The sequence below is a fragment of the Aquarana catesbeiana genome, linkage group LG02 (assembly GCF_042186555.1).
Source record: "Aquarana catesbeiana isolate 2022-GZ linkage group LG02, ASM4218655v1, whole genome shotgun sequence".
Lineage (NCBI taxonomy): Eukaryota > Metazoa > Chordata > Amphibia > Anura > Ranidae > Aquarana > Aquarana catesbeiana.
In genome coordinates this window covers 391872096-391899217 of record NC_133325.1, presented here as the reverse complement: position 1 = coordinate 391899217, position 27122 = coordinate 391872096, and the positions used below count along the sequence as shown (strand labels likewise).

General features: G+C 44.8%; 1 protein-coding gene across 1 annotated transcript in view; it reads right to left on the bottom strand.

The window, feature by feature from the left end:
• LOC141128122 (transmembrane protease serine 11D-like) overlaps positions 1-27122 on the bottom strand; it is a 152973-nt gene that overhangs the window by 42245 nt on the left and 83606 nt on the right. Inside the window, exon 5 of the mRNA XM_073615214.1 lies at positions 14659-14921. Coding sequence (XP_073471315.1) covers positions 14659-14921 — 263 coding nt within the window. The remainder of the gene's footprint in view (positions 1-14658; positions 14922-27122) is intronic.

The window sequence follows — 27122 nt, the reverse complement described above, 5'->3', positions numbered from 1 at the left end:
CCTTAAAAATCCCATCCTATGTGGTGCGGTTATAGATAAACCTCCAGCTATATATTTTTTTCTGAATTAATAACTGACAAAGGTGAGTGCTGCATGTGCACAGAAAACCCTCCGGCAGGAACAAATTCAGAGAAATAAATACTTGGGGTCATGCTGCAAGTCTAGTAAAGGCCATTGTACCTTGCCACAGTAACCCTGTTGCTGCCAGACGAGGCAGCTTCTTATACTGTCTGTATGGACATGGCTTCCCTTTGTAATTTGCGATGCTCATGTGCTAAAATAAAATAAAAATCAAGCTCCTACTGCAATACTCAACTTCTCCCCAGCTGTCTCCTGATGACACAGAGGGGTTGATTTACTAAAACTGGAGAGTGCAAAATCTGGTGCAGCTGTACATGATAGCCAATCAGCTTCTAACATCAGCTTGTTCAATTAAGCTTTGACAAAAATCCTGGAAGCTGATTGGTCTCTATGTAGGGCTGCACCAGATTTTGCACTCTCCAGTTTTAGTAAATCAACCCCTCTGTAGCTTCCTATAGTGTCATTCAACCCACTTGCTGTAAGTAGGGCTTTGGGACTCCACTGTGTGAAACAGCACTAGGCCATGACAACTGGGCTTTTTTTCTGTACCATGCATCATGTGCTAGGCCATTTGACTGAGACTGAGGCACTTTTTGTTACCAGGACTTAAGCCATAGTATTGCACTTTGGCACTTTTTATTTATTTTTCTCATGGCCTGTCACTGCACTTTTTTGTGTTACCTTTTTACTTAAGGATTGTAGTGTATGGATCTTCGGGCCTACTCTGAAGTCTATGGGAAGGATATGAGGCCATTAGGTGCCTTTCTCTGCTGCCTTGGGGGGGGGGGGGGGGGGGGAGCCCTCCACCCAGTACTCATTGGTTGGCTTTGGCTGATTATGCACAGTTGGGTCCACCAGGCCTTTTGGCTAGGTGGACCTGAGTGTGCCCTACCTCCATCAGGAATCTTGTGCACTGAGAGGTCAGGGCGGGGTACTTCTTCTTCTGGACCATTTGACACACCCTAGTGCACTTTTTTGGCACACTTCAGTGTTTTGTTTTTTGCACATGGCTCAACAAAAAAAAAAAGAAAGAACTCCCTGTAGGCCTAGGCTGTCATGAACACATCCTGTGGGAATGCTTCATCATCCTGGCCTAGGCTCATAATGCTTCAGTAAGCAGGACTGAAGTGACTACGTGAGAGTTATTCTCTGCTTCATTCAGGCTCGCCAACCACTGACAAAAAGAGGGAGGACCCTGGGATGCCACATAACCAAACAAAAGACATTTGGATTGTAGATATGTAGTTGGAGGGAAGGCCACTAAAAAACAATCCCACTCTCCCTGTTGGATTCTATATTTATTTTATATTCTGGAGAGTGCAACAAATAAAGCTGGAGCAGGCAATGGTGGGCAGGAACATCCAATCCCCCAGGGGGATAAGAGCAGAATCACTAAGTATGGCAGGGAAATCTCACTGTTGGAGAATTAACCACTTGACGACCGCCTCACGCCGATTTACGTCGGCAAGGTGGCACGGACAGGCAAAATCACGTACATATACGTGATTTGCCTTCCACGGGTGGGGGGTCCGATCGGACCCCCCCCCGGTGCCCGAGGCGATCGTCTTTTGTCCAGCGGCGATCAGAGGTGAGGGGGAGACCATCCGTTCGTGGCCCCCCCCTCGCGATCGCCGCCGGCCAATCACATCATTCCTTTGCTGCTGTATGCTAAACAGCAGAAAAGGAAATGATGTCATCTCTCCTCGGCTCGGTAATTTCCGTTCCGGCCCGAGGAGAGAAGACAGGTATGTGAGTGCACAACACTACACACACACAGTAGAACATGCCAGGCACACAAAACACCCCGATCCCCCCCCCGATCGCCCCCCCGATCCCCCCCCAATCACCCCCCACCCCTGTCACAAACTGACACCAGCAGTTTTTTTTTTTCTGATTACTGCATTGGTGTCAGTTTGTGACAGTTACAGTGTTAGGACAGTTAGTATTACCCCCCTGTAGGTCTAGGATACCCCCCTAACCCCCCCTAATAAAGTTTTAACCCCTTGATCACCCCCTGTCACCAGTGTCGCTAAGCGATCATTTTTCTGATCGCTGTATTAGTGTCGCTGGTGACGCTAGTTAGGGACCTAAATATTTAGGTTCGCCGTCAGCGTTTTATAGCGACAGGGACCCCCATATACTACCGAATAAATGTTTTAACCCCTTGATTGCCCCCTAGTTAACCCTTTCACCACTGATCACCGTATAACTGTTACGGGTGACGCTGGTTAGTTTGTTTATTTTTTATAGTGTCAGGGCACCCGCTGTTTATTACCGAATAAAGGTTTAGCCCCCTGATCGCCCGGCGGTGATATGCGTCGCCCCAGGCAGCGTCAGATTAGCGCCAGTACCGCTAACACCCACGCACGCAGCATACGCCTCCCTTAGTGGTATAGTATCTGATCGGATCAATATCTGATCCGATCAGATCTATACTAGCGTCCCCAGCAGTTTAGGGTTCCCAAAAACACAGTGTTAGCGGGATCAGCCCAGATACCTGCTAGCACCTGCGTTTTGCCCCTCCGCCCGGCCCAGCCCAGCCCACCCAAGTGCAGTATCGATCGATCACTGACACTTACAAAACACTAAATGCATAACCGCAGCGTTCGCAGAGTCAGGCCTGATCCCTGCGATCGCTAACAGTTTTTTTGGTAGTATTTTGGTGAACTGGCAAGCACCAGCCCCAAGCAGCGTCAGATTAGCACCAGTACCGCTAACACCCACGCACCGTACACCTCCCTTAGTGGTATAGTATCTGAACGGATCAATATCTGATCCGATCAGATCTATACTAGCGTCCCCAGCAGTTTAGGGTTCCCAAAAACGCAGTGTTAGTGGGATCAGCCCAGATACCTGCTAGCACCTGCATTTTGCCCCTCCGCCCGGCCCAGCCCACCCAAGTGCAGTATCGATCGATCACTGTCACTTACAAAACACTTAACGCATAACTGCAGCATTCGCAGAGTCAGGCCTGATCCCTGCGATCGCTAACAGTTTTTTTGGTAGCTTTTTATTGAACTGGCAAGCGCCAGCGGCCTAGTACACCCCGGTCGTAGTCAAACCAGCACTGCAGTAACACTTGGTGACGTGGCGAGTCCCATAAGTGCAGTTCAAGCTGGTGAGGTGGCAAGCACAAGTAGTGTCGCGCTGCCACCAAGAAGACAAACACAGGCCCGTCGTGCCCATAGTGCCCTTCCTGCTGCATTCGCCAATCCTAATTGGGAACCCACCGCTTCTGCAGCGCCCGTACTTCCCCCATTCACATCCCCAACCAAATGCAGTCGGCTGCATGAGAGGCATTTTCTTTATGTCCTCCCGAGTACCCCTACCCAACGAACCCCCAAAAAAGATGTCGTGTCTGCAGCAAGCGCGAATATAGGCGTGACACCCGCTATTATTGTCCCTCCTGTCCTGACAATCCTGGTCTTTGCATTGGTGAATGTTTTGAACGCTACCATTCATTAGTTGAGTATTAGCGTAGGGTACAGCATTGCACAGACTAGGCACACTTTCACAGGGTCTCCCAAGATGCCATCGCATTTTGAGAGACCCGAACCTGGAACCAGTTACCGTTATAAAAGTTAGTTACAAAAAAAGTGTAAAAAAAAAAAAAAAATATAAAATAAAAAAAAAATAGTTGTCGTTTTATTGTTCTCTCTCTCTCTATTCTCTCTCTCTTGTTCTGCTTTTTTTTACTGTATTCTATTCTGCAATGTTTTATTGTTATTATGTTTTATCACGTTTGCTTTTCAGGTATGCAATTTTTTATACTTTACCGTTTACTGTGCTTTATTGTTAACCATTTTTTTGTCTTCAGGTACGCCATTCACGACTTTGAATGGTTATACCAGAATGATGCCTGCAGGTTTAGGTATCATCTTGGTATCATTCTTTTCAGCCAGCGGTCGGCTTTCATGTAAAAGCAATCCTAGTGGCTAATTAGCCTCTAGACTGCTTTTACAAGCCGTGGGAGGGAAAGCCCCCCCCCCCACCGTCTTCCGTGTTTTTCTCTGGCTCTCCTGTCTCAACAGGGAACCTGAGAATGCAGCCGGTGATTCAGCCAGCTGACCATAGAGCTGATCAGAGACCAGAGTGGCTCCAAACATCTCTATGGCCTAAGAAACCGGAAGCTACGAGCATTTTATGACTTAGATTTCGCCGGATGTAAATAGCGCCATTGGGAAATTGGGGAAGCATTTTATCACACCGATCTTGGTGTCATCAGATGCTTTGAGGGCAGAGGAGAGATCTAGGGTCTAATAGACCCCAATTTTTTAAAAAAAGAGTACCTGTCACTACCTATTGCTATCATAGGGGATATTTACGTTCCCCGAGATAACAATAAAAATGATTAAAAAAAAAAATGAAAGGAACAGTTTAAAAATAAGATAAAAAAGCAAAAAAATAATAAAGAAAAAAAAAAAAAAAGCACCCCTGTTGCCCCTGCTCTCGTGCTAAGGCGAACAAAAGCGGCGGTCTGTCGTCAAACGTAAACAGCAATTGCACCATGCATGTGAGGTATCGCCGCGAAGGTCAGATCGAGGGCAGTAATTTTTGCAGTAGACCTCCTCTGTAAATCTAAAGTGGTAACCTGTAAAGGCTTTTAAAGGCTTTTAAAAATGTATTTATTTCGTTGCCACTGCACGTTTGTGCGCAATTTTAAAGCATGTCATGTTTGGTATCCATGTACTCGGCCTAAGATCATCTTTTTTATTTCATCAAACATTTGGGCAATATAGTGTGTTTTAGTGCATTAAAATTTAAAAAAGTGTGTTTTTTCCCCAAAAAATGCGTTTGAAAAATCGCTGCGCAAATACTGTGTGAAAAAAAAAAAATGAAACACCCACCATTTTAATCTGTAGGGCATTTGCTTTAAAAAAATATATAATGTTTGGGGGTTCAAAGTAATTTTTTTGCAAAAAAAAATAACTTTTTCATGTAAACAATGAGTGTCAGAAAGGGCTTTGTCTTTAAGTGGTTAGAAGAGTTGGTGATGTGTGACATAAGCTTCTAAATGTTGTGCATAAAATGCCAGGACAGTTCAAAACCCCCCCAAATGACCCCATTTTGGAAAGTAGACACCCCAAGCTATTTGCTGAGAGGCATGTCGAGTCCATGGAATATTTTATATTGCGACACAAGTTGCGGGAAAGAGACAAATTTTTTTTTTTTTGCACAAAGTTGTCACTAAATGATATATTGCTCAAACATGCCATGGGAATATGTGAAATTACACCCCAAAATACATTCTGCTGCTTCTCCTGAGTACGGGGATACCACATGTGTGAGACTTTTTGGGAGCCTAGCCGCGTATGGGACCCCGAAAACCAAGCACCGCCTTCAGGCTTTCTAAGGGCGTGAATTTTTGATTTTACTCTTCACTGCCTATCACAGTTTCGGAGGCCATGGAAAGCCCAGGTGGCACAAAACCCCCCCAAATGACCCCATTTTGGAAAGTAGACACCCAAAGCTATTTGCTGAGAGGTATAGTGAGTATTTTGCAGACCTCACTTTTTGTCACAAAGTTTTGCAAATTGAAAAAAGAAAAAAAAAAAAGTTTTTTCTTGTCTTTCTTCATTTTCAAAAACAAATGAGAGCTGCAAAATACTCACCATGCCTCTCAGCAAATAGCTTGGGGTGTCTACTTTCCAAAATGGGGTCATTTGGGGGGGTTTTGTGCCACCTGGGCATTTCATGGCCTCCGAAACTGTGATAGGCAGTGAAGAGTGAAATCAAAAATTTTCACCCTTAGAAATCCTGAAGACGGTGCTTGGTTTTCGGGGCCCCGTACACGGCTAGGCTCCCAAAAAGTCCCACACATGTGGTATCCCCATACTCAGGAGAAGCAGCTAAATGTATTTTGGGGTGTAATTCCACATATGCCCATGGCCTGTGTGAGCAATATATCATTTAGTGACAACTTTGTGCAAAAAAAAAAAAAAAAAAAAAAAAAGTGTCACTTTCCCGCAACTTGTGTCAAAATATAAAATATTCCATGGACTCAATATGCCTCTCAGCAAATAGCTTGGGGTGTCTACTTTCCAAAATGGGGTCATTTGGGGGGGTTTTGTGCCACCTGGGCATTCCATGGCCTCCGAAACTGTGATAGGCAGTAAAGAGTGAAATCAAAAATTTACACCCTTAGAAATCCTGAAGGCGGTGCTTGGTTTTCGGGGCCCCGTACGCGGCTAAGCTCCCAAAAAGTCCCACACATGTGGTATCCCCATACTCAGGAGAAGCAGCTGAATGTATTTTGGGGTGCAATTCCACATAGGCCCATGGCCTGTGTGAGCAATATATCATTTAGTGACAACTTTTTGTAAATATTTTTTTTTTTTTTTTTTGTCATTATTCAATCACTTGGGACAAAAAAAATAAATATTCAATGGGTTCAACATGCCTCTCAGCAATTTCCTTTTTTTTGTACTGCCCTGCCATTTTAGCACCTCAAGAAATGACATAGGCAGTCATAAACTAAAAGCTGTGTAAATTACAGAAAATGTACCCTAGTTTGTAGACGCTATAACTTTTGCGCAAACCAATAAATATATGCTTATTGACATTTTTTTTACCAAAGACATGTGGCCGAATACATTTTGGCCTAAATGTATGACTAAAATTTAGTTTATTGGATTTTTTTAATAACAAAAAGTAGAAAATATCATTTTTTTTCAAAATTTTCGGTCTTTTTCCATTTATAGCGCAAAAAATAAAAACTGCAGAGGTGATCAAATACCATCAAAAGAAAGCTCTATTTGTGGGAAGAAAAGGACGCAAATTTCGTTTGGGTACAGCATTGCATGACCGCGCAATTAGCAGTTAAAGCCAAATTGGAAAAAGACCTCTGGTCCTTAGGCAGCATACTGGTCCGGGGCTCAAGTGGTTAAAAACACATAAGAAACCTGGGTCTGCCTCAGCCTTCACCTATAGCTACAATATCACTTTGGTGTCGACTGGACATTTAAATATATATGCATTAGGGGCGTGGCTAAGCAGCGGATGTAGAAGGATGTGTTTGTCTCCCTCTCCGCCGAATATCCGTGCATTGATCCTGTGGAACACATTATCGGACCGAACCGGACCCGCAAAACACAGTACCAGTACCCTGAGAATAGCGCCGCACGATCGATCCCCCTCGGCTTCTGCTGTGATGTCTAGGAGGCTCAAAGAAGGAAAAGGAGCTGTGGATGATACATGCCAAGATGGCGCCGGCCCGCAGTGCTCCTCCAATCTGGGGGCCATTCGGAAGCGGTTGACACCAACCCTTTGGAGTATGCAGGAGGATTTTCACCTGAATGGAACACAGTCAGTACTCCTAGAGACATTTTTACTGGGCCACAAGCATCCTCCCCCCTAACATAGTGGAGCCAGAACCCACTCTCAGGGACATTTTCTGGGCTGTTACATCGTGCAATCTATCCATTACAGCACTCTCTGATGAGATTAAAGGGGTGAAGGCAGAGATCTCCTATGTGCGCCATGATATGCAAAAACTGAGGGAGAGGACATCTGCTTTAGAAGGCAGAACGAGCACAGTGGAGGATGACATGGCTCCTATGCAAAGGGACTTAAACTTTAACTTCCACCTCACTGAACAACACGCTGCACGTTTAGATGATTTCGAAAATCGCATGAGGCGCAATAATGTACGCGCCCTGGGCATTCCTGAGAGGCGAAGGGTGAAAACCCCGTAGCTTTTATAGAGCAATGGCTCATTTCCACATTTGGCAAAGACGCTTTCTCCCCATTGTTTGCCGTTGAAAGGGCACACAGGGTGCCCTCACGCCCTTTACCACCAGGTAATCATCCCCACACCTTCCTGTTTAAGTTGTTAAATTACAAAGACAGGGATGCAATCCTATCTAAGGCCAGAACCATGAGTGGGAACATGGCGATCGATAATTCAAAAGTGTCCCTATTTCCAGACTTTTCTGCAGAGCTGCAAAAACAGCGTGGAAAATTTATTGATGTTAAAAAAAGGCTCAGAGAATATAACCTGCAATATGCAATGCTATACTATGCACGCCTTAGAGTTATCGCACTGGGAGAAGTTAATTTCTTTAATCGACCTACTGCAGCTGCACAGTGGCTGAAACGTGAGGACAGAACACTTAAAGCTGCTAGACTGCAACACCCAACTCCAGCATGAGGGTCCTTAATCCTGCTACATGAGAGCCTTGGAAGGAGGTGGAGGGTTGGAACCATCCCCTCCCTCATCCCTTCCTGTCTACCAACCGCTTCTTCTAGTCCAGGTGAACTTTGAATTTTCCATTGCATGGTTTGCACTATGCACCCTGCAGTAGTGAAACCCCAACCACCATCCAGAGTCTTGTTCTTCTGCGGGTGTTTCCATTGCATACCCCCCCCCCCTCCCCCCCCCGGAAAGTACACTAGGGGGAAAAACGCACTTCAGCCCTGTTGGCTCCACTCTTTAACATGCCATTGACATATTTGTTTATTTTTTCTTCAAGCACATGTTCCAACCTTTGCTCACAATCTGGCCCACCAGGCCTCCAGCCATGGACTTCCATACCCACGGATAATGTCAAATCAGCCACAAGTGATACAGGTAACTTTCTTGGCAGGTACATCCCACACGCACTTTATGATGCCAAGATGAAGGGTGCTAATACAGCACTCTATCAGGTCTTGCAAGACCACGTTTTTGTTCTTTACCACCCCAAATGGAGAATAAAATGAAAATAGTGTCCTGGAATGAGAGAGGACTTAGCAAACCTGTGAAAGCACTGGCAATCCTCAGGCACCTCAAATCCATGGGGGCTAACATAGTGTGCTTACAAGAGACTCACTTTCCACCAGACCCTACACCTAGCTTTAACCCTCAAGTATACTGTACCCAATTCCACTCCACCCACTCAGCTTATTCCAGAGGAGTTTTTAAATACAGATGCTGAGAAAGCATTTGACCGAGTAAGTTGGCCATTTATGCTCTCCGTACTCAGACATATTGGACTTGGGGAAGTGATGATGAACCGCATAGCCAAGATATATTTAAATCTGACCGCACAGGTTAAGGTGAATGGGGTGCTCTCAGAGTCTTTTATAATTAGGAATGGTACCAGGCAGGGATGCCCACTGTCCCCTCTTTTATATGCCCTTACCTTGTAGCCTTTTCTTTCCATGATCAGGCTAAATCAGGATATACAAGGAGTGACAGTGGGTAATACACAACATAAGGTCTCGGCTTATGCCGATGACCTATTATTTTCTTTAACGAATCCAGCAGTATCCTTACCAAATCTCCTTAAACAATTTGATTTATATGGTGCCTTATCAAACTTGAAAATCAATTTTTCTAAATCAGAGGTGTTGGGGGTTGCACTGCCAGCACGAACTTTTATACAAGTCAGAGGAGGCTTCCACTTTAAGTGGACTATACTTGCCCTGATTTATTTAGGCACAAAAATGCCAGCAGATTTAATCCGTACTTATGAGCTTAATTTTCCACCATTACTTACAGAGTCCAGACTGCTATTAGATAAGTGGCACGCTAATTTACATTCTTGGATCGCTAGGTGTAATTTAATAAAGATGTGCATTCTGCCAAAATTTTTATACTTATTTCAGGCCCTACCGATACAGATACCGATTTCTTATTTTAAGCAGGTGCAGGCATTGTTTACAAGGTTTGTTTGGGTGAGTAAGAAACGTCTTTCACGCACCTTATTAACCTTACCAAAACAATATGGTGGCTTGGCGTTGCCAGATGTCAGGAGATATGATCAAGCAGTTCAACTTGGTAGAGTAATTGATTGGCAACGCCATAGTGAACTGAAGTTGTGGGTGCAAGTAGAACAGTGCCAATCCCCAATAACTTTGAGGAGGGCACTGTGGTGCTGGGATTTTGTGCCGCCAGATCTAAAATCTCATCCCTTGATAGGGAACACTTTGAAACAATGCCTACACGCTATTATATACGCGGAACAAACAACAACAACATCTCCATTGACCCCGATAATTGGGAACCCCAAATTTATACCAGGCCTTTCAACCATGCAATTTTTGACTCTAAGGGAGACTGAGCAAACTATTGCATCACAGTTTGTGACGGGAGATAGATGGCCTAATATGGAAGAGCTGACTGACCCCAGGGGCCCCTACCAACTTGCATTCTGGAATGCAGCTCAATTATATTATTTTCTTTAGACTATACCAGACCCGCAGGCATATACTAGACAACTGACTAAATTTGAGGAGCATTGCTTGGGAACAGAACCATTGTCTCACGTCCTCTCGGAGATGTATAAGTTACTTAACTCCCCTAGGGAGCAACCAAAACTGGCCTGTGTGTTAAAATGGTGTACAGATTTGCATTACACATTTATTGATTTACAAATTCAAAATACGATTGAGCTTTCCTATAGATCTTCAATCTGTACCAAAATACAGGAAACCAATTATAAGATATTTACAAGATGGTATATGACACCAAGTCGACTTCATGCTATCTTTCCAGATGCGTCAGAGCATTGTTGGCGATGCGGTACAGATAAAGGGACGATTCTGCATATATTTTGGACGTGCCCTAAGTTGACTTCTTACTGGACAATGGTTCAAACGATTGCCCAGAAATTTACTAATTTTTAAATCCTGAATGACCCGGCGTTTTTTTTATTACATATTACCACTATACCAACGAAAACATATAAAAAATCTGTCCTATGCCATTTGCTAAATCCTGTATACTTTTGATGTGGAAACAGCAGAATCCACCGACCACAGCATTATGGCTGAGGAAGGTGGAAGACATTAGAAAGATGGAGGACCTGATATTGACAGCAACTGATAGACAGGAGATATATAAAAAGACATGGACCTCTTGGAATTTGTTTATTAATTCAGAAGAGGGTAGCTCTCTCTTTATGCTATGTTATATCTCCTCTTGTCCTCTATTTAGATTTGTTTTTTAAGTTAAAGTATAGGGAATGAAGCAGAGGCGCTTTGTCACATAAGGTGATAAGAAGCAGGAACTTAGATTACTGTAGCAGTGAGATAAGGGGATACTTCGATTTTTGAGTTTTTGTATGTATACATTTAATATATGTTAAGTTTCTTTTGTAATATATGCTTATTATTTTAGACTATGATCTCCCATTCTATAAACACTGTTATAGTATATATATGCAATTCATTCCTGAAAAAAATTAATAAAATCATATTTGAAAAAAAAAAAATAACTATATGAATCATCAATTGGATAAATTACCCATTCTACCTAACCTACCCCTGAGTAAAGGGGGACAAACACCCTTCGCTGGCCTATTTGAGGAATTTGGATTGACAGATTTATGGAGATTGGGACATCCTTAGCCGAAATATTACTCATGCTGTTCAGCCTCCTATGGGAGCTTATCAAGGATAGATTTAGGTCTGGGAAACAGTCTCATAATCCCATTGCTGGTAGACTCAGGGTACAACGATAGACATATATCTGACCATTCCTCACTATGGTTATCGATATCACTGCCCAATGCGGCCAAACGTAAATGCTGGAAACTTAACCCCTTCTGGCTTTCACTGTTTCCTGAACCAGACCCCATAAGAGAACGATTAAAATTCTTTATTCAGGACAACATCCATTCAGCTTATTTAAATGTGGTATGGGATGCAGCCAAGGCATATATGAGATGGCAATTTATTACCACAATTAATCAGATCAAAATGAATACAAAAGCATGGGAGACCGAGGTTTACAAGACACTTAAAGATTCTGAGGATAAATATATTGCTAATCCTACGGAGGACACAAAAAGAGTTTGGTTAGGAGCATAATCTATGTCCAGACAACTTGCATTGCAGTTGGCCAAAAACAAAAGTTTTTTTCTGCAACAAACACATTTTGAAGCGGGGGGAGTCTACTGGGCACATGCTGGCTATTCTAGCGCGTGCGCAGAGCTCCATCTCTACAGTTTTGGCCATACGTGATGCACAGGGTGTCACTCAAACGTAAACTGCCACAGTAATATAAATCTTCAGAACATTTTATATGGATATCTACTCATCTAAAGTGCTACCTACAGAAAGGGAAATAGAGGGCTTTTTAGAAAAGTGTACATTACCTCATTTGTCGGCCCCGGACTCAGCCTTACTTAATGCCCCACTAACGGAGGAAGAATTAGCCACGGCAATAGTACAAACTCATAATAACAAATCCCCGGGGGCTGATGGCCTTCCATCCGAGGTCTACAAAAGATATGCGGCACATTATTACCCACACTACTGAAGGTATACAATGAGGCCCTGAAGGAGGAAACACTGCTCAATTCTATGAACGAGGCTATCATTATTCTACTTTTGAAACCAGGCAAGGAAGCTACATTACCAGACTCCTACAGGTCCATTTCTCTCTTCACGACTGATGTCAAGCTATTGGCCAGGGTGTTGGCCACTAGATTGGCACAAGTGATACATAATCTTATACACAGAGACCAGTCAGGGTTCATACCCACTAGGTCCATGGCTCAAAATATCAGGAGACTCTTTCTAAACTTACAGATCCCTGTCAACAATACAGGAAATAGGGCGATCTTCTCATTGGACACAGCTAAGGCCTTCGACAGTGTCGAGTGGCCTTACCTGTGGAAAGTGCTTGACCATTTAGGCCTGGGTACCAACTTTATTAGCTGGGTTAAACTGTTGTATGCTCAATCCGGATTAGGGTAAATGGGGAACTATCAGAACCCTTTCCATTGTTCCGGGGGAACCAGACAGGGGTACCCATTGTCACCCCTGCTGTTTGCCCTGGCCCTGGAACCTCTCGCATCATGAATAAGGGGTGACAGTAACATAGTGGGATTTCAGCGTGCTATGGGTTCTGATGTAGTGTCATTATATGCTGATGACACTTTGCTCTATCTAGGTGTCACACAGAACTCACTGAGTGCTGTGATGACTCTCATCAAGGCCTTCGGTGCACTATCTGGCTTTTCCATTAATTGGAACAAATCGGTGCTAATGCCAATAGACCCCATTACAACCCCCTTGCCGGAGTGCGCAGCAATGGTACAGGGAGTGTCCTTCTTTCGCTATTTAGGTATCCAAATATCTCTGGATGTTTTTCAATACTTATCCCTTAATTTACTTCCCCTGCTTGCTAAATTTCGTGATAAATCTAATGCCTGGTGTAAGCTGCCTTTATGCGTAGTAGGGAGAATTAATCTTATAAAAATGGTGTGGGCACTGCAATTACTGTACATTTTTAATAACTCCCTGGTCTGGATTCCTCAGCGCTGGTTTGATAGGATTGACTCCGAGTTTAGGGAACTACTATGGCGTAAAAAAAAAAACAGCAAGAATGAGCTTATCGACGTTGCAATATAATAAAGATGAAGGGGAACTAGCGGCGCCTCACTCTAGAGCCTATTCCCTTGCTTCACAGCTACAACAGCTGGGAGGCTGGGGATTAACGGATACGTCAGATCCGATCCGCAAGCTCCTCCATGTCACAGCTGACGATGACACGATGGCTCTGACATGCCTGGAGGCGGGCTATCCCCTTTTAGATCCTGGGGCTCCAACTATACTGCTTTTAAAAACACTATGGTCCTATATTAAAAGGCTGTTGGGGATACGTCCCATACTCCCTTGTGGCGAAACCTGAACTTTAAAGAGCTGTACAAACTTAGAGGCTTTGGGAACTGGGAAAGTGCGGGTATAAGATACATTGCACAATTATATAATGGGACTATCCTTAAATCATTCATGGAGCTACAATCAGAATGTAATATACCACACACTAATTTCTATAAGTATTTGCAGCTGCGACACGCACTACAGACGCAGTCAAGACAAACAAGGCTTAGATTGATAGACCACCCTCTGATACAAGGGATCCTAATGGAAAGTTAAAAGAAAGGTATGATCTCTAGATGTTACAACATGCTTCTCAACACAATCCAAGACCTCGACAGTCTACCTTGTAGATGCAAATGGGAGGAGGATGTGGGAGCCATGGATGGGGAGATGTGGAATCTTTGCCTCGCCTCCGCCCCCCTGGTCTCACTATCTGCCTCTCAAAAACTGTCCCATCTTTATTTGTTATATCAGGCATACAGAACCCCGGCACGTCTCCACAAATGGGAAGTACGTGACATACAGGTACTCCTATGTCCAAAATGTCAGAGGGACAATGGTGACCTTTTGCACATGCTCTGGAAGTGCTCTTCCGCTTTTGGAAGGAAGTGCTTGACACAATTTCTCAGGTCTACACTTTCATCATTCCACGAAACCCTACGATATGTCTACTGGGTGCCCTGGAAGCTGCTCTAAATAGGTTTCTTCTTTTTATTCATTGTGCTTTTTCTAATGTATCATTGCACATTACCTGTAAGTTCTGACACATATTTGGACTGTATGATACAAAGTTTGACTAAATAACATGTGTCACTAACCGCTTTTTTTATTATATTCTGTAATATCCTGTATGATATGTATTTGACACAATGAACAAACAAAATAAAAAAACTTTTTTCTGATTAAAAAAAATATACATATGCATTGGTATATCTGTTCGTGTTAGTCCACCAAATTACACATTAGTGAAAAGTTCCAACCTACCAAAGTCTTTATACGCTGAGCAGTTGCCTGAAATTCAGGGCTTGATATGTCCCCATACTGCGGTAAATAGGTTTCATTTAACAGTTCAAAGCAACCCACAAACATCTTGCATTTTTCAATTGAGACTTCATTGGTGAAAGTTTCACTGGAAGCATTTTGGTTATATGGCTCTTCAAAATATGGTGTTACCTCCATTAATGCTTCCACTGTCTCCTTGGAAAAATTCAAGGTATTCCTGAAGCCATTAAGAATTACTGGAAACTCTGCAATAATAAATATTAGTATTTACTAATGAAAATAATACATGCACATATTTCACATATGTGTCTACAGTTAATGCAAGTGGCCAAGTGGTCAGATCAAATATATATAATGTCACATAGACTAATATTAATTTGGCTACATTGCTTGACCTTCTGACAGGGATATATCAGATTAGAAAAGGCTCCGGAGTGCCCCAGTGTCTCTTATCAGAAAAAAAAAGGTTAGAGATGCATATTTATTCTTGTCGATGGCTAAAGCTCATTCACACTATATCATTCCACTGCAGCTGCAAGTCACACTTGCAGTGCCATTAGTTGGTAATGGCACCCCAACCATGGTAAAAAAGACATGTATTTTTCATGTAAAAAACACGCACAACAAAGCCACAAAGGCAACAAAATGTGCAGATAAAAAATGCATGAAGCTTAAAAAAAAAAGAGCTTTGGCTGTACTTCTCCTTTAAGAGTTGTATGAAAGAGCTGGGCTGTTTCTCACGTGTGAGACTCTCCTACTGGGTGTCAACATATAGGAATGTGGGCCCTTTCACTGTGGTCCCTACTCTAATCATCATTCTCTATCTCTGAGTAGTGCTGTTGATTCAGCAGTGTTTAGAGAGTGTGTGGTGAAAGGTTATTTCTTGAGTGTGAGACTCAGTGACCAAGAACCCCAGTCTGATCTGTACTAATTGGACTCGCTGCACAACCACACTGGAATGTTGTGTGTATATATATATATATATATATATATATATATATATATATATATATATATATAAATAAGTGCTAATCAGATTAAGTATTTACCTCTGAAAATGACATAAATGTGAAATTGTATTATGTCCTAGGTTCCTAAAGCAGAAGGTCCATTATTTACATGTCTTACGTTCATTTCAAATCCAAAAATAAGGGTTTTTTTTCTATTTATTTTGGGATAATGTATAATGCAATGCAAACATCCTTTTTCCCATGTGTTGACTGTGCATTCAGAACAGGTTTATAGCACAGATAGAGCTTAAAGACCAAAACCCCTCTGAATTTATGGCTCTAATGCACTAAGGCTTCTTCTTTTCTACTTTTTATAACTGCTAAGTGCTTAAGCCCAAAACCAAAAACAAATTATATTGCAGATTACCAATCAATAGATGTGGTGGCTGCATCAGTTTTCTTTTCTTCGGCTTTTTCCCCTCTCTTTTCACCTGATCTGGTCAGTAACACACCTACTATATTAATGAGAGACAGATCTGGAGGAATGAGGCCCCATGCACCTCCTATGTCTAAGTTACCCTGTGTCTATTAGGGACACAGGGTGACTGAGAACCCCAGTCTGATCTGTACTAATCAGACTCACTGTACAACCACACTGGAATGTTGTATATATTTGTTGTATATATATATTGTATATTGTCTCATACTATGTTGTGCTCTCTGTTGGGTTATTTGGGGTGTGGCTGTAGTCCATTGTTCTATTGTGTCTGTGTGCCTTGGGAGAAAAGTATTATGGGATGTGTATATGTATTTGCTGTGAGGAGGGAGGGGGGATTCCTCCAACAGCTCTCCCTGCTGATTGGACAGTCTACCTCTCCCTGAATGCAAAGGGAGGGGATTGTCCCAAGTGTTACCTCTTTGTACCTGTGTTTTTAATAAACAGTTCATGTACAGCAGCCGAAACGAGTACTGCCTAGTTCTTGGTTGTCAGTAGTTGGAATATTTGATATCTATATTCAGACTGGAGGAAGCGGTATATGAAGAAAGCACTCAAGCGGAGTGTGGGACGTTTCGTGACATTGGTGGCAAGCAGTAGGACACTTCCTGAAGTCTGGAACATCGAAACCTCCACCGGGATCCAAGATCAGGATAGCAGACTTCGGTCACCCCAGCGGAGATATGGATCTGGCATCAGAGTTCCCGGGGCTGCTGCAGATCATCCTTTCAGCATATTCCAGGATTGCGGATGAATACCTGAAGCTCAGGCAGCAGATTTGGGGAGAACTCTGAAATGGAGCCCTGCAGGTCCCTGGAATGCAACAGGGCAAGTGCTTTCCAACCCCAGAGCAATAGGCCAATGACCAGCGGGCTTTGCAGATGGCATTCCTGGGAGAGCAGCCCCAGGAGCAATGGGTGACTGAGTTGGACAGGGTGGTCCAGCAGGAGATAGAGCTGGACAATCATTATCGGGCTCTGCAATGGCATGCAGAGCAGGAATATTTAGGGGCGACAACAGAATGCTCTCCAGAGGGATATGACTTTGGCGGCCCTGGATTGCTGTGGGAGAGCCTTACAGATCGTTTTGTGTTTGGCGATGAAGGGGAACCTACCCTTGAGGACCTGCAAGAATATAGAGAGGCTATGCTTGGTCTTGCAGGGTTCTCAGAGCTTAAACCTGATCCAGACTATTTGCTAAGGAAAGAACAGCATCTGGAAAGGGCATACAGGAAACTGCTAGAACACGTTCAGCAGCATGCCCCAGAATCGGCAGCGGAAACTTTGGAAATGGCCGTCCCCAAAGCTAAAGTGCTGACAACAAGGCAGAGCCCTGCTAACCTCTGTGCACCAGTAACCTCTTCATTCTACGGACAGGAGATGGTGAACCTCTATCCCCAGACGCCAGTTCCAGAGACTGGAGATTTAATAGACTTTTCCGCTGAGGAAGAACAACCTGGTGAGCCTTCAGCAGAGGAGCTGGCATCGGAGCCAAACATCACTGAGCTCTGCCCAGCACCAACAACAGATTTAGCCTTCCTGAGAGAAGAGGCAGTCAGCCTTTCTCCCACAACACTGACGGAGACATGGGATTTCCTGCCAGCAGCATCTGTGACGTTACCAAAAACTTCTCCAGCTGAAGCGCTGACAACTGGACAAGACCTCTGCCCCACACCTGTGGCAGTTCCGGAGGCCCAGGGTGAGAAGGAGATGGTCACTTCCCAGCAGGAGATTAAGATCCAGGGGAGAAGGAAGAGGAGATGTTCGTCCTCCCTTGCCAACAGTTGGCCAGGGTGGAGTAAATGATCTTTCCTCTCCAGCAAAGATCAGTGCACCTGGGAGATAGTACCAGAAACATGTCGTCCCAGCAGTCAGATGAGGGTAAGGGAGATGGAGCAGCCGGCTCCCCTTCCCAGCAGCAGACAGCACCCCAGAATGATGCCCCCAACCCAGCAGAAGAGCTGGCAACAGAGCAGAGTGCTTCTGGCCACTGCCCTCAACTAACAAAAGATGCAGCATCCACCTGTATACTCCAGGGATGCTGGGCAGTCAGCCCAGATCCCCAACATCATGATGAAGTGAGCCCAGCCACCCTGTCTTCTTTCGAGCAGGTGAAAGGACTCCAGGGAGAAGGGCCAGTTCACACTTCTCCCCAGCGGTGGGTATGTCCTCTGAGAGAGGCAGAGGTTGGCTGGGTGAGTAATGCTCTGTTTGGGACAATTTATTTGGGGTACTGTGTGGATATGAGCATTGGGGGACTGGTACTACTGACTAACTTCAGAGTCAACCCGTCTGGGGTCTCCTCCTGTGTTAGTCCCCTGCCAAAAGGGGAGAGATGTGACGGGAGTCACTTTGGGCGGGGGGGCCGTGGAACCCAGAATCCCTTGGAAAGGTTGGGAAACCCTTGTTTCAGCTCCCCATGCACCTCCTATGTCTAAGTAACCCTGTGTCTATTAGGGGCACAGGGTGACCGAGAACCCCACTCTGATCTGTACTAACCTTACTCACTGTACAACCACACTGGAATGTTGTGTTTATATATATATATATATATATATATATATATATATATATATATATATATATATATATTATATTGTCTCATACTATGGTGTGCTCTCTGTTGGGTCGTTTGGGGTGTGGCTGTATTCCATTGTTCTATTGTGTCTGTCTGCCTTGGAAGAAAAGTATTATGAGATGTGTATGTGTATTTGCTGTGAGGAGGGAGGGGGGAATTCCTCCATTAGCTCTCCCTGCTGATTGGACAGTCTACCCTGCCCGGAATGCAAAGGGAGTGCAGATTGTCCCGAGTGTTACCTCTGTGTACCCGTGTTTCAATAAACAGTTCATGTTCAGCAGCCAAAACGAGTACTGCCTAGTTCTTGGTTGTCAGTGGTTGGAATATCTGATGTCTATATTCAGACTGGAGGAAGCGGTATATGACGAAAGCACTCAAGCAGAGTGTGGGACGTTTCGTGACACTGCTAGCCTTAGTAAATAGATAGGAAAGTACAATATATTTACTTGTTTTAATTTTTTTTGCATGCCTGAGCTAAAGGATTCCAGGAAGTAACTCATCTGCCCTTACTCAAGATGGCTATGGCCAGAAATGCTAGGGGGTAAAATAAAGCAAAACAAAGCATGGAGACATGGAGGGATGGGTGAGGTTTTTTTTTCTTTTTTAAGATATTTTTATTAAGTTTTATAAACCAACATACAAAAGAAAGACTTTGGTTATTCATAGTAGTGCATCTGCAAGTAATACACTTGAACATTCAAATAAACAGATTTCAACTTACATGTCTCTTGTGATTATTAACTGCAAGATTACAAGAAATTACCAACATACAATTCTCCAGTTTTATGAGGCAACCAGGGTGGGTTAACATAGTGAGGTGCACAGCGCAATTAGGGACAGTACACAACAGTGTATCTACCCTGGGGTAAGGGTTAGAGGGCTAGCCAATCATCTGCCCCATATTTTTTTAAAGGTTTTGGTTCTTTTTCGAGCCTCAAACATGAGTTTGTATAAAGGTAAAGAGTCATTAATCAATTTTAACCAAAGGGATTTTACAGGCAAAGGCGACTTTAGGCTTTGTGAGGCCTTAGGCAAATCTAAGACATGAGGCCCCATTCACATCCATAATGGGAGAAATAGTTTAAGCGATAAAAATTAACTGTATAAATTGCATATATTAAGAGTTTTAAATTCTTCTTAAATCAAATATATATATTACATATATATTATATATTACACGCATATGTATCCATTTACATGAAGGTCAGGTTAATATAACCCGGCCAGCACAGAGTTCCCCCATATATCAGAGTCTGCAGGATTTCCCCTTACAGTGCAAGGGAACTCTGATATAAAGAGGAATGCTGTGGATCATGATCTAAGGGGGAACCTGCAGACTTTGGTGTAAAGGGGAACTCTAATGTAAGGGAAGGGGGGAGCTCTGGTGACCAAAGATTACCTTTATATCAGAGTCCACTGCATTCCCCTTTACATCACAGAGTTCCAACTTGCATTTAAAATGGAAACTCTAATGTGGAGGGTGCTCTGGAGCACCTTCCGCAGGGTGTGAGAGTGAGAGAGTCGCAGACATGGTACAAGAGATGGTCAGAGACTGCAGACATGATACAGGAGATGATCAGAGATTACAGACATGATACAGGAGATGATCAGAGACTACAGACATGGTACAAGAGATGGTCAAAGACTGCAAACATGGTACAAGAGATGGTCAGAGACTGCAGACATGATACAAGAGATGATCAGAGACTGTAAACATGGTACAAGAGATGGTCAGAGACTGTGCTGACATACTACAGGAGGTGATCAGAGACTGCAGACATAGTACAAGAGATAATCAGAGACTGCAGACGTGATACAGGAGATGGTCAGAGACTGCAGAGATGATACAAGAGATGGTCAGAGGCTGCAGACATGATACAAGAGATCAGTGGCGGCAGGTGCTCACAATTCTTGGGGGGGGGGGGTGCAAACAAACTGAAAAATTCTAAAATAAAAAAAACAACAATTGCAGCCACTGTAACCATCAAATGCAGCCACTGTGACCATCAAATGCAGAAACTGTGACCATCAAATGCAGCCACTGTGACCATCAAATGCAGCCACTGTGCCCTCAAATGCAGCCACTGTGCCATCGATTGCAGCCACTGTGCCCATAAAATGCTACGACTAAGGCTATTGCCGAAACGCGTCAGCATTATTGTTTTATTGTCACTCTGATGTACCAATAAACGTCACTTCAAGGATTACAGTTTTGCCGGCTCTCCTTATTACTGGCCCATAAAATGCAGCCATGGTGTCCATCAAGTGCAGCCACTGTGTCCATCAAATGCAGCCACTGTGCCCATCAAATGCAGCCACTGTGCCCATGCAGTGCAGCCACTGTGCCCATGAAGTGCAGCCGCTGTGCCCATCAAATGCAGCCACTGTTCCATCAAGTGCAGCCACTGTGCTATCACATGCAGCCACTGTGCTCATCAAGTGCAGCCACTGTGCCCTCAAATGCAGCCATTGTGCCATCAATTGCAGCCACTGTTCCATCAAGTGCAGCCACTGTGCCCATCAAGTGCAGCCACTGTGCCATCAAATGAAGCCACTGTGCCCATCAAATTCAGCCACTGTGGCCATCAAGTGGATGCCACCCCCTTTGTGGCAGACAGCATCTGTTTTATTGGGGGGAGGATATGTGCTTGGGTGGCTTTGGGAGGGGAGAAGATATTTGCTGGGGTGTGGATTTCATATCCAAGCCCCCTTGTAACACAAGTCCTAAAGTGCCCCCTAACACACAGTGGCGTCACTAGGGTTGGTGTCACCTGGTTAGGTAGAACATGGTGTCACCCCCCTGCACTTAGCAGGCTAGTGTGTTGGTGTGACTCTCTCTCCTTAACCTGCCACAATGGATGGAGCAGGGATGGGATTGAGGGGGGGAATAGAGCTGGAATGGGATCGGGAGAATGGATGGAGCCAGAATGGGATCGGGGGATGGATAGAGCTGGGATAGGATCGGGGTGGTAGATGGAGCTGGGATGAGATCGGGGGGATGGATGGAGCCGGGATAGGATCGGGGGGGATGGAGGGAGTCGGGATGGGATTGGGGGGATGGAGGGAGCCGGGATGGGATCAGGGCATGTATGGAGCCAGGATGGGATCGGAGGATGGATGGATCCGGGATGGTGTTGGGGGATGGATGGAGCCAGGATGGGATCGTGGGGAATGGATGGAGCCGGGATGGGATCGGGGGAATGGATGGAGATGGGATGGGGTTGGATGGAGCCAGGATGGGATAGGGGGGAATGGATGGAGCCGGGGTGGGATCGGGGAATAGATGGAGTCGGGATGGGATCGGGGGGATGGATGGAGCCGGGATTGGATTGGGGTGGGGTGGATGGAGCCGGGATGGGATGGGGGGTGGATGGACCTGGGATGGTATGGGGGATGGAATGGGAATCAGATTGGATCGGGGGGGTAGATGGAGCCGGGATGGGATTGGGGTGGGATGGATGGAGCCAGGATGGGTTTGGGGTGAAGTGGATGAAGCCGAGATGGTATAGGGGATGGATGGAGCTGGGATTGGATCGGGGGGATGTATGGAGCCGGGATTGGGGTGGGGTGTATGGAGCCGGGATGGTATGGGGGGATGGATGGATATCTTCTCTCCCAAATCACTCCAAGTGAACTCATTGCTTGTCCCCCCTCCCTCGCCCTCTTCTTCATGCCTTCCTCCCCTCCAAGACTCACTTTTAGATAACACAGACCTCAGACCAGCGCGCCTCTCGGTACAGTGGTGTGACGCCTTCCCTCCTCCTCCAGAGCTGTCTCTCACTAATATAGTAGGTGTGTTACTGACCAGATCAGGTGAAAAGAGAGGGGAAGAAGCCAAAGAAAAGAAAACTGATGGAGCCACCACATCTATTGATTGGTAACCTGCAATATAATTTGTTTTTGGTTTTGGGCTTAATATCACTTTAAGCACTTAGCATTTATAAAAAGTAGAAAAGAAGCAGCCTTAGTGTATTACAGCCATAAATTCAGAGGGGGTTTGGTCTCTAAGCTCTATCTGTGCTATAAACTTGATAGAAAAATAAATAGAAAAAAAAACCCTTATTTTTGGATTTGCAATGAACGTAAGACATGTAAATAATGGACCTTCTGCTTTAGGAACTTGGGATATATTACAATTTCACATTTATGTAATTTGCAGAGGTAAATACTTAATCTGACCAGCACTTAATTTATAACACATAGATCTATGCAATGACAAAACTTTACAAGTACACACTTCACAACTTGTTTTTATATCAGTAAACATAGTAGACTGTTATGAGCATCTATGCCAAAATTATGAACATTTACTATCTATACTGTTAATTTATTCTCAACACTAGGGTTGTTTGTAGATAAGGAATGCTTGTATGTAGATTGCTACAAGACTTGGCCATTCTCAGATATATTTTAAAATGTAACTGTCCATATATTCCACAACATTTAGGCAATAAACCGTCCAATACACATCCAGTGCAGGGCAATGGTCTCTGCATTGGTCTTGTTGATGTCAGAGGGCATCTGACCACCACAGCATAGGGGAGAAGAGGCTACGGGGACCAATCTTACACCCTGGGAACCTGCAGGAGCAGGGGATCAGGTAAATAAAACTGCTTTTTGCACCCCCCCATATCTAAACAAGTATTTGTCTTTACCAAAAACTGCCTATGCATGTAAGGGGTGTGTGTAGATAAAACAAACTGTGCAAAGTTGAATAATGCACTTACTATAGGTGTAGGCTATTTACATATCTCACGAACCCTGACTGAAAAACTCCCAGAGATTGCATCTCACTGTCGTCTTTTATTGCAAGAACGTTTTTCCCAGTTGTTACTGTTCACCTTTACCACCTCAGTCAGGAGATGTTTCTCTGATTTAAACAAGGGATGAGCCGAACACCCCCCCGGTTCAGTTCGCAGCAGAACATGCTAAAAGGCAAAAAATAGTTTGAACACGAAACACCGTTATAGTCTATGGGACACGAACGTGAAAACTCAAAAGTGCTCATTTTAAAGGCTTATATGCAAGGTATTGCCATAAAAAGTGTTTGGGGACCTAGGTCCTGCCCCAGGGGACATGTATCAATTAAAAAAAAAAGTTTTAAAAGACGGACGTTTTTTCGGGAGAAAAAGTAGTGAGTTTACAGCTTGTATAACAGTGTAAATTAGCTGTCCCCTCAAAACTACTCAACACACAACCATTAATGTCTAAACCGCTGGCAACAAAAGCGAGTACACCTCTAAGTGAAAAGTCGGCCCAATTAGCCATTTTCCCTTCCTGGTGTCATGTGACTAGTTGGTGTTACAAGGTCTCAGGTGTGAATGGGGAGCAGGTGTGTTAAATTTGATGTCATCGCTCTTACTCTCTTACTGGTCACTGGAAGTGCAACATAGCACCTCAAAAATAGTTCGAACACGCAAACACCGTTATAGTCTATGGGACACGAACGTGAAAACTCAAAAGTGCTCATTTTAAAGGCTTATATGCAAGGTATTGCCATAAAAAGTGTTTGGGGACCTAGGTCCTGCCCCAGGGGACATGTATCAATGAAAAAAAGTTTAAAAAAACTGACTTTTTTGGGAGCAGTGATTTTAATAATGCTTAAAGTGAAACAATAAAAATGAAATATTCCTTTAAATATCGTGCCTGGGGGGGTGTCCTTAGTATGCCTGTAAAGCAGCGCATCTTTCCCATGTTTATAACAGTGCCACAGCAAAATGACATTTCTAAAGGAAAACATTTTATGTAAAACTGCTCACGGCTGTAATGTATTGTCGGATCCCGGCAATATAGATAAAAATACCAAAAATACCCCCCAAAAAATGGCGTGGATGTCACCCCCAAAATCCATACCAAGGACCTGGTATGGATTTTAAGGGGAACCCCACACCCAAATTTTTTAAAAATGGCATGGGGGTCCCCCAGGCCCCTGGCCACTGTATAATCTGAACAGCAGTATATACAGTATCTCACAAAAGTGAGTACACCCCTCACATTTCTGTAAATATTTTATTATATCTTTTCATGTGACAACACTGAAGAAATTACACTTTGCTACAATGTAAAGTAGTGAGTTTACAGCTTGTATAACAGTGTAAATTAGCTGTCCCCTCAAAATAACTCAACACATAACCATTAATGTCTAAACCGCTGGCAACAAAAGCAAGTACACTTCTAAGTGAAAAGTGGGCCCAATTAGCCATTTTCCCTTCCTGGTGTCATGTGACTAGTTGGTGTTACAAGGTCTCAGGTGTGAATGGGGAGCAGGTGTGTTAAATTTGATGTTATTGCTCTTACTCTCTTACTGGTCACTGGAAGTGCAACATAGCACCTCATGGCAAAGAACTCTCTGAGGATCTGAAAAAAAGAATTGTTGCTCTATATAAAGATGGCCTTGGCTACAAGAAGATTGTCATGATCCTGAAACTGAGCTGCAGTACACTGACCAAGACCATACAGCAGTTTAAGAGGATAGGTTCCACTGAGAACAGTCCTTGCCATGGTCGACCAAAGGAGTTGAGTGCACGTGCTCATCATCATATCTGGAGGTTGTCTATGGGGAAATAGACATATGAGTGCTGCCAGCATTGCTGCAGAGGTTAAAGGGGTGGGGGGTCAGCCTGTCAGTGCTCAGACCATATGCCACACACTGCATCAAATTGATCTGCATGGCTGTCGTCCCAGAAGGAAGACTCTTCTAAAGATGATGCACAAGAAAGCCCACAAACAGTTTGCTGAAGACAAGCAGACTAAGGACATGGATTACTGGAACCATGTCCTGTGATCTGATGAGACCAAGATAATTATTTGGTTCAGATGGTGTCAAGCCTATGTGGCGGCAACCAGGTGAGGAGTACCAAGACAAGTGTGTCTTGCCTACAGTCAAGCATGGTGGTTGGTGGGAGTGTCATGGTCTGGGGCTTCATGAGGGTTGCCAGCACTGGGGAGCTACAGTTCATTGAAGGAACCATGAATGCCAACATGTACTGTGACATACTGAAGCCGAGCATGATCCCCTCCCTTCAGAGACTGGGCCGCAGGGCAGTATTCCAACATGATAATGACCCCAAACACACCTCCAAGACAACCACTGCCTTGCTAAAGAAGCTGAGGGTAAAGGTGATGGACTGGATAAGCATGTCTCCATACCTAAACCCTATTGAGCATCTGTGGGGCATCCTCAAATGGAAGGTAGAGGAATGCAAGGTCTCTAACATCCACTCCGTGGTGTCGCAATGGAGGAGTGGAAAAAGACTCCAGTGGCAACATGTGAAGCTCTGGTGAACTTCTTGCCCAAGAGCAGGCCTGGACTGGCCATAGGGTAGACCGGGCATTTGCCCTGTGGGCCGGGGCCGCCCGCTCTGTGGCCTGTTGATGATTAGGCTGCACAGCGGGAGGTAAGCAGTGGCCGACGCTGGCCTACAGCTATGCGGCCGTGCCTGTGTCATTTCTGGCGGCTGCATGGGCTGAGCTGTGTCTCTCTCTCACACACAGCTCAGCCTCAGAGCCGCGCTGACAGTTCCGCTCTCCTCCTCCAGCCATGGGCGTCTGCACGGTGGGGAGAGCTGCAGGCTGTTGACACAATGTTTCCCCCGCTAGCCCCCTCCCCTTCTCATGTCGGCAGCACGGAAAAGAGAAGGCTTTCCTGTCTGTTCTTCTTCCCTCCCCATTGGCCACAGCAGGGGGCCAATCAAAAGCAACTAGAGGGCCATCATGGGAAATGTTGTCCCAGAGATAAGTGGCCCAATTGTTCTCAGCAGGAAGCAGACTACAGTCCCCAGCATGCACTCTGCTGGGGTGAAAGAGAAAACCCAGAAACAAGCTGAGGAGTGCTTGTAGCAGCTACTACAGGAGTCATGGAAAACGAAAGATAGGACTGTGCTGGGGGAACTAATAGCCCCAGCACCACCAGAGAACAGCCATGCTGTACTCGCACCACCAGAGAGAGCCACGCTGTACCCACACCACCAGAGAGAGAGAGCCACGCTGTACTCACACCACCAGATGGAGCCACGCTGTACCACACCACACCACCAGAGAGAGAGCCACGCTGTACTGCTCCACCAGAGAGAGAGCCACGCTGTACCACACCACCAGAGAGAGAGCCACCCTGTACTGCACCACCAGAGAGAGAGCTATGCTGTACCACCCCACCAGAGAGAGAGACACGCTGTACCCGCACCACCAGATAGAGCCACTTTGTACCACACCACACCACCAGAGAGAGAGCCACGCTGTACCGCACCACCAGAGCCACGCTTTACTACACTACTAGAGAGAGAGCCACGCTGTACCACACCACCAGAAAGAGCCACGCTATACCTGCACCACCAGAGAGAGAGCCACGCTGTACCGCACCACCAGAGAGAGAGCCACGCTGTACCGCACCACCAGGGAGAGAGCCATGCTGTACCGCACCACCA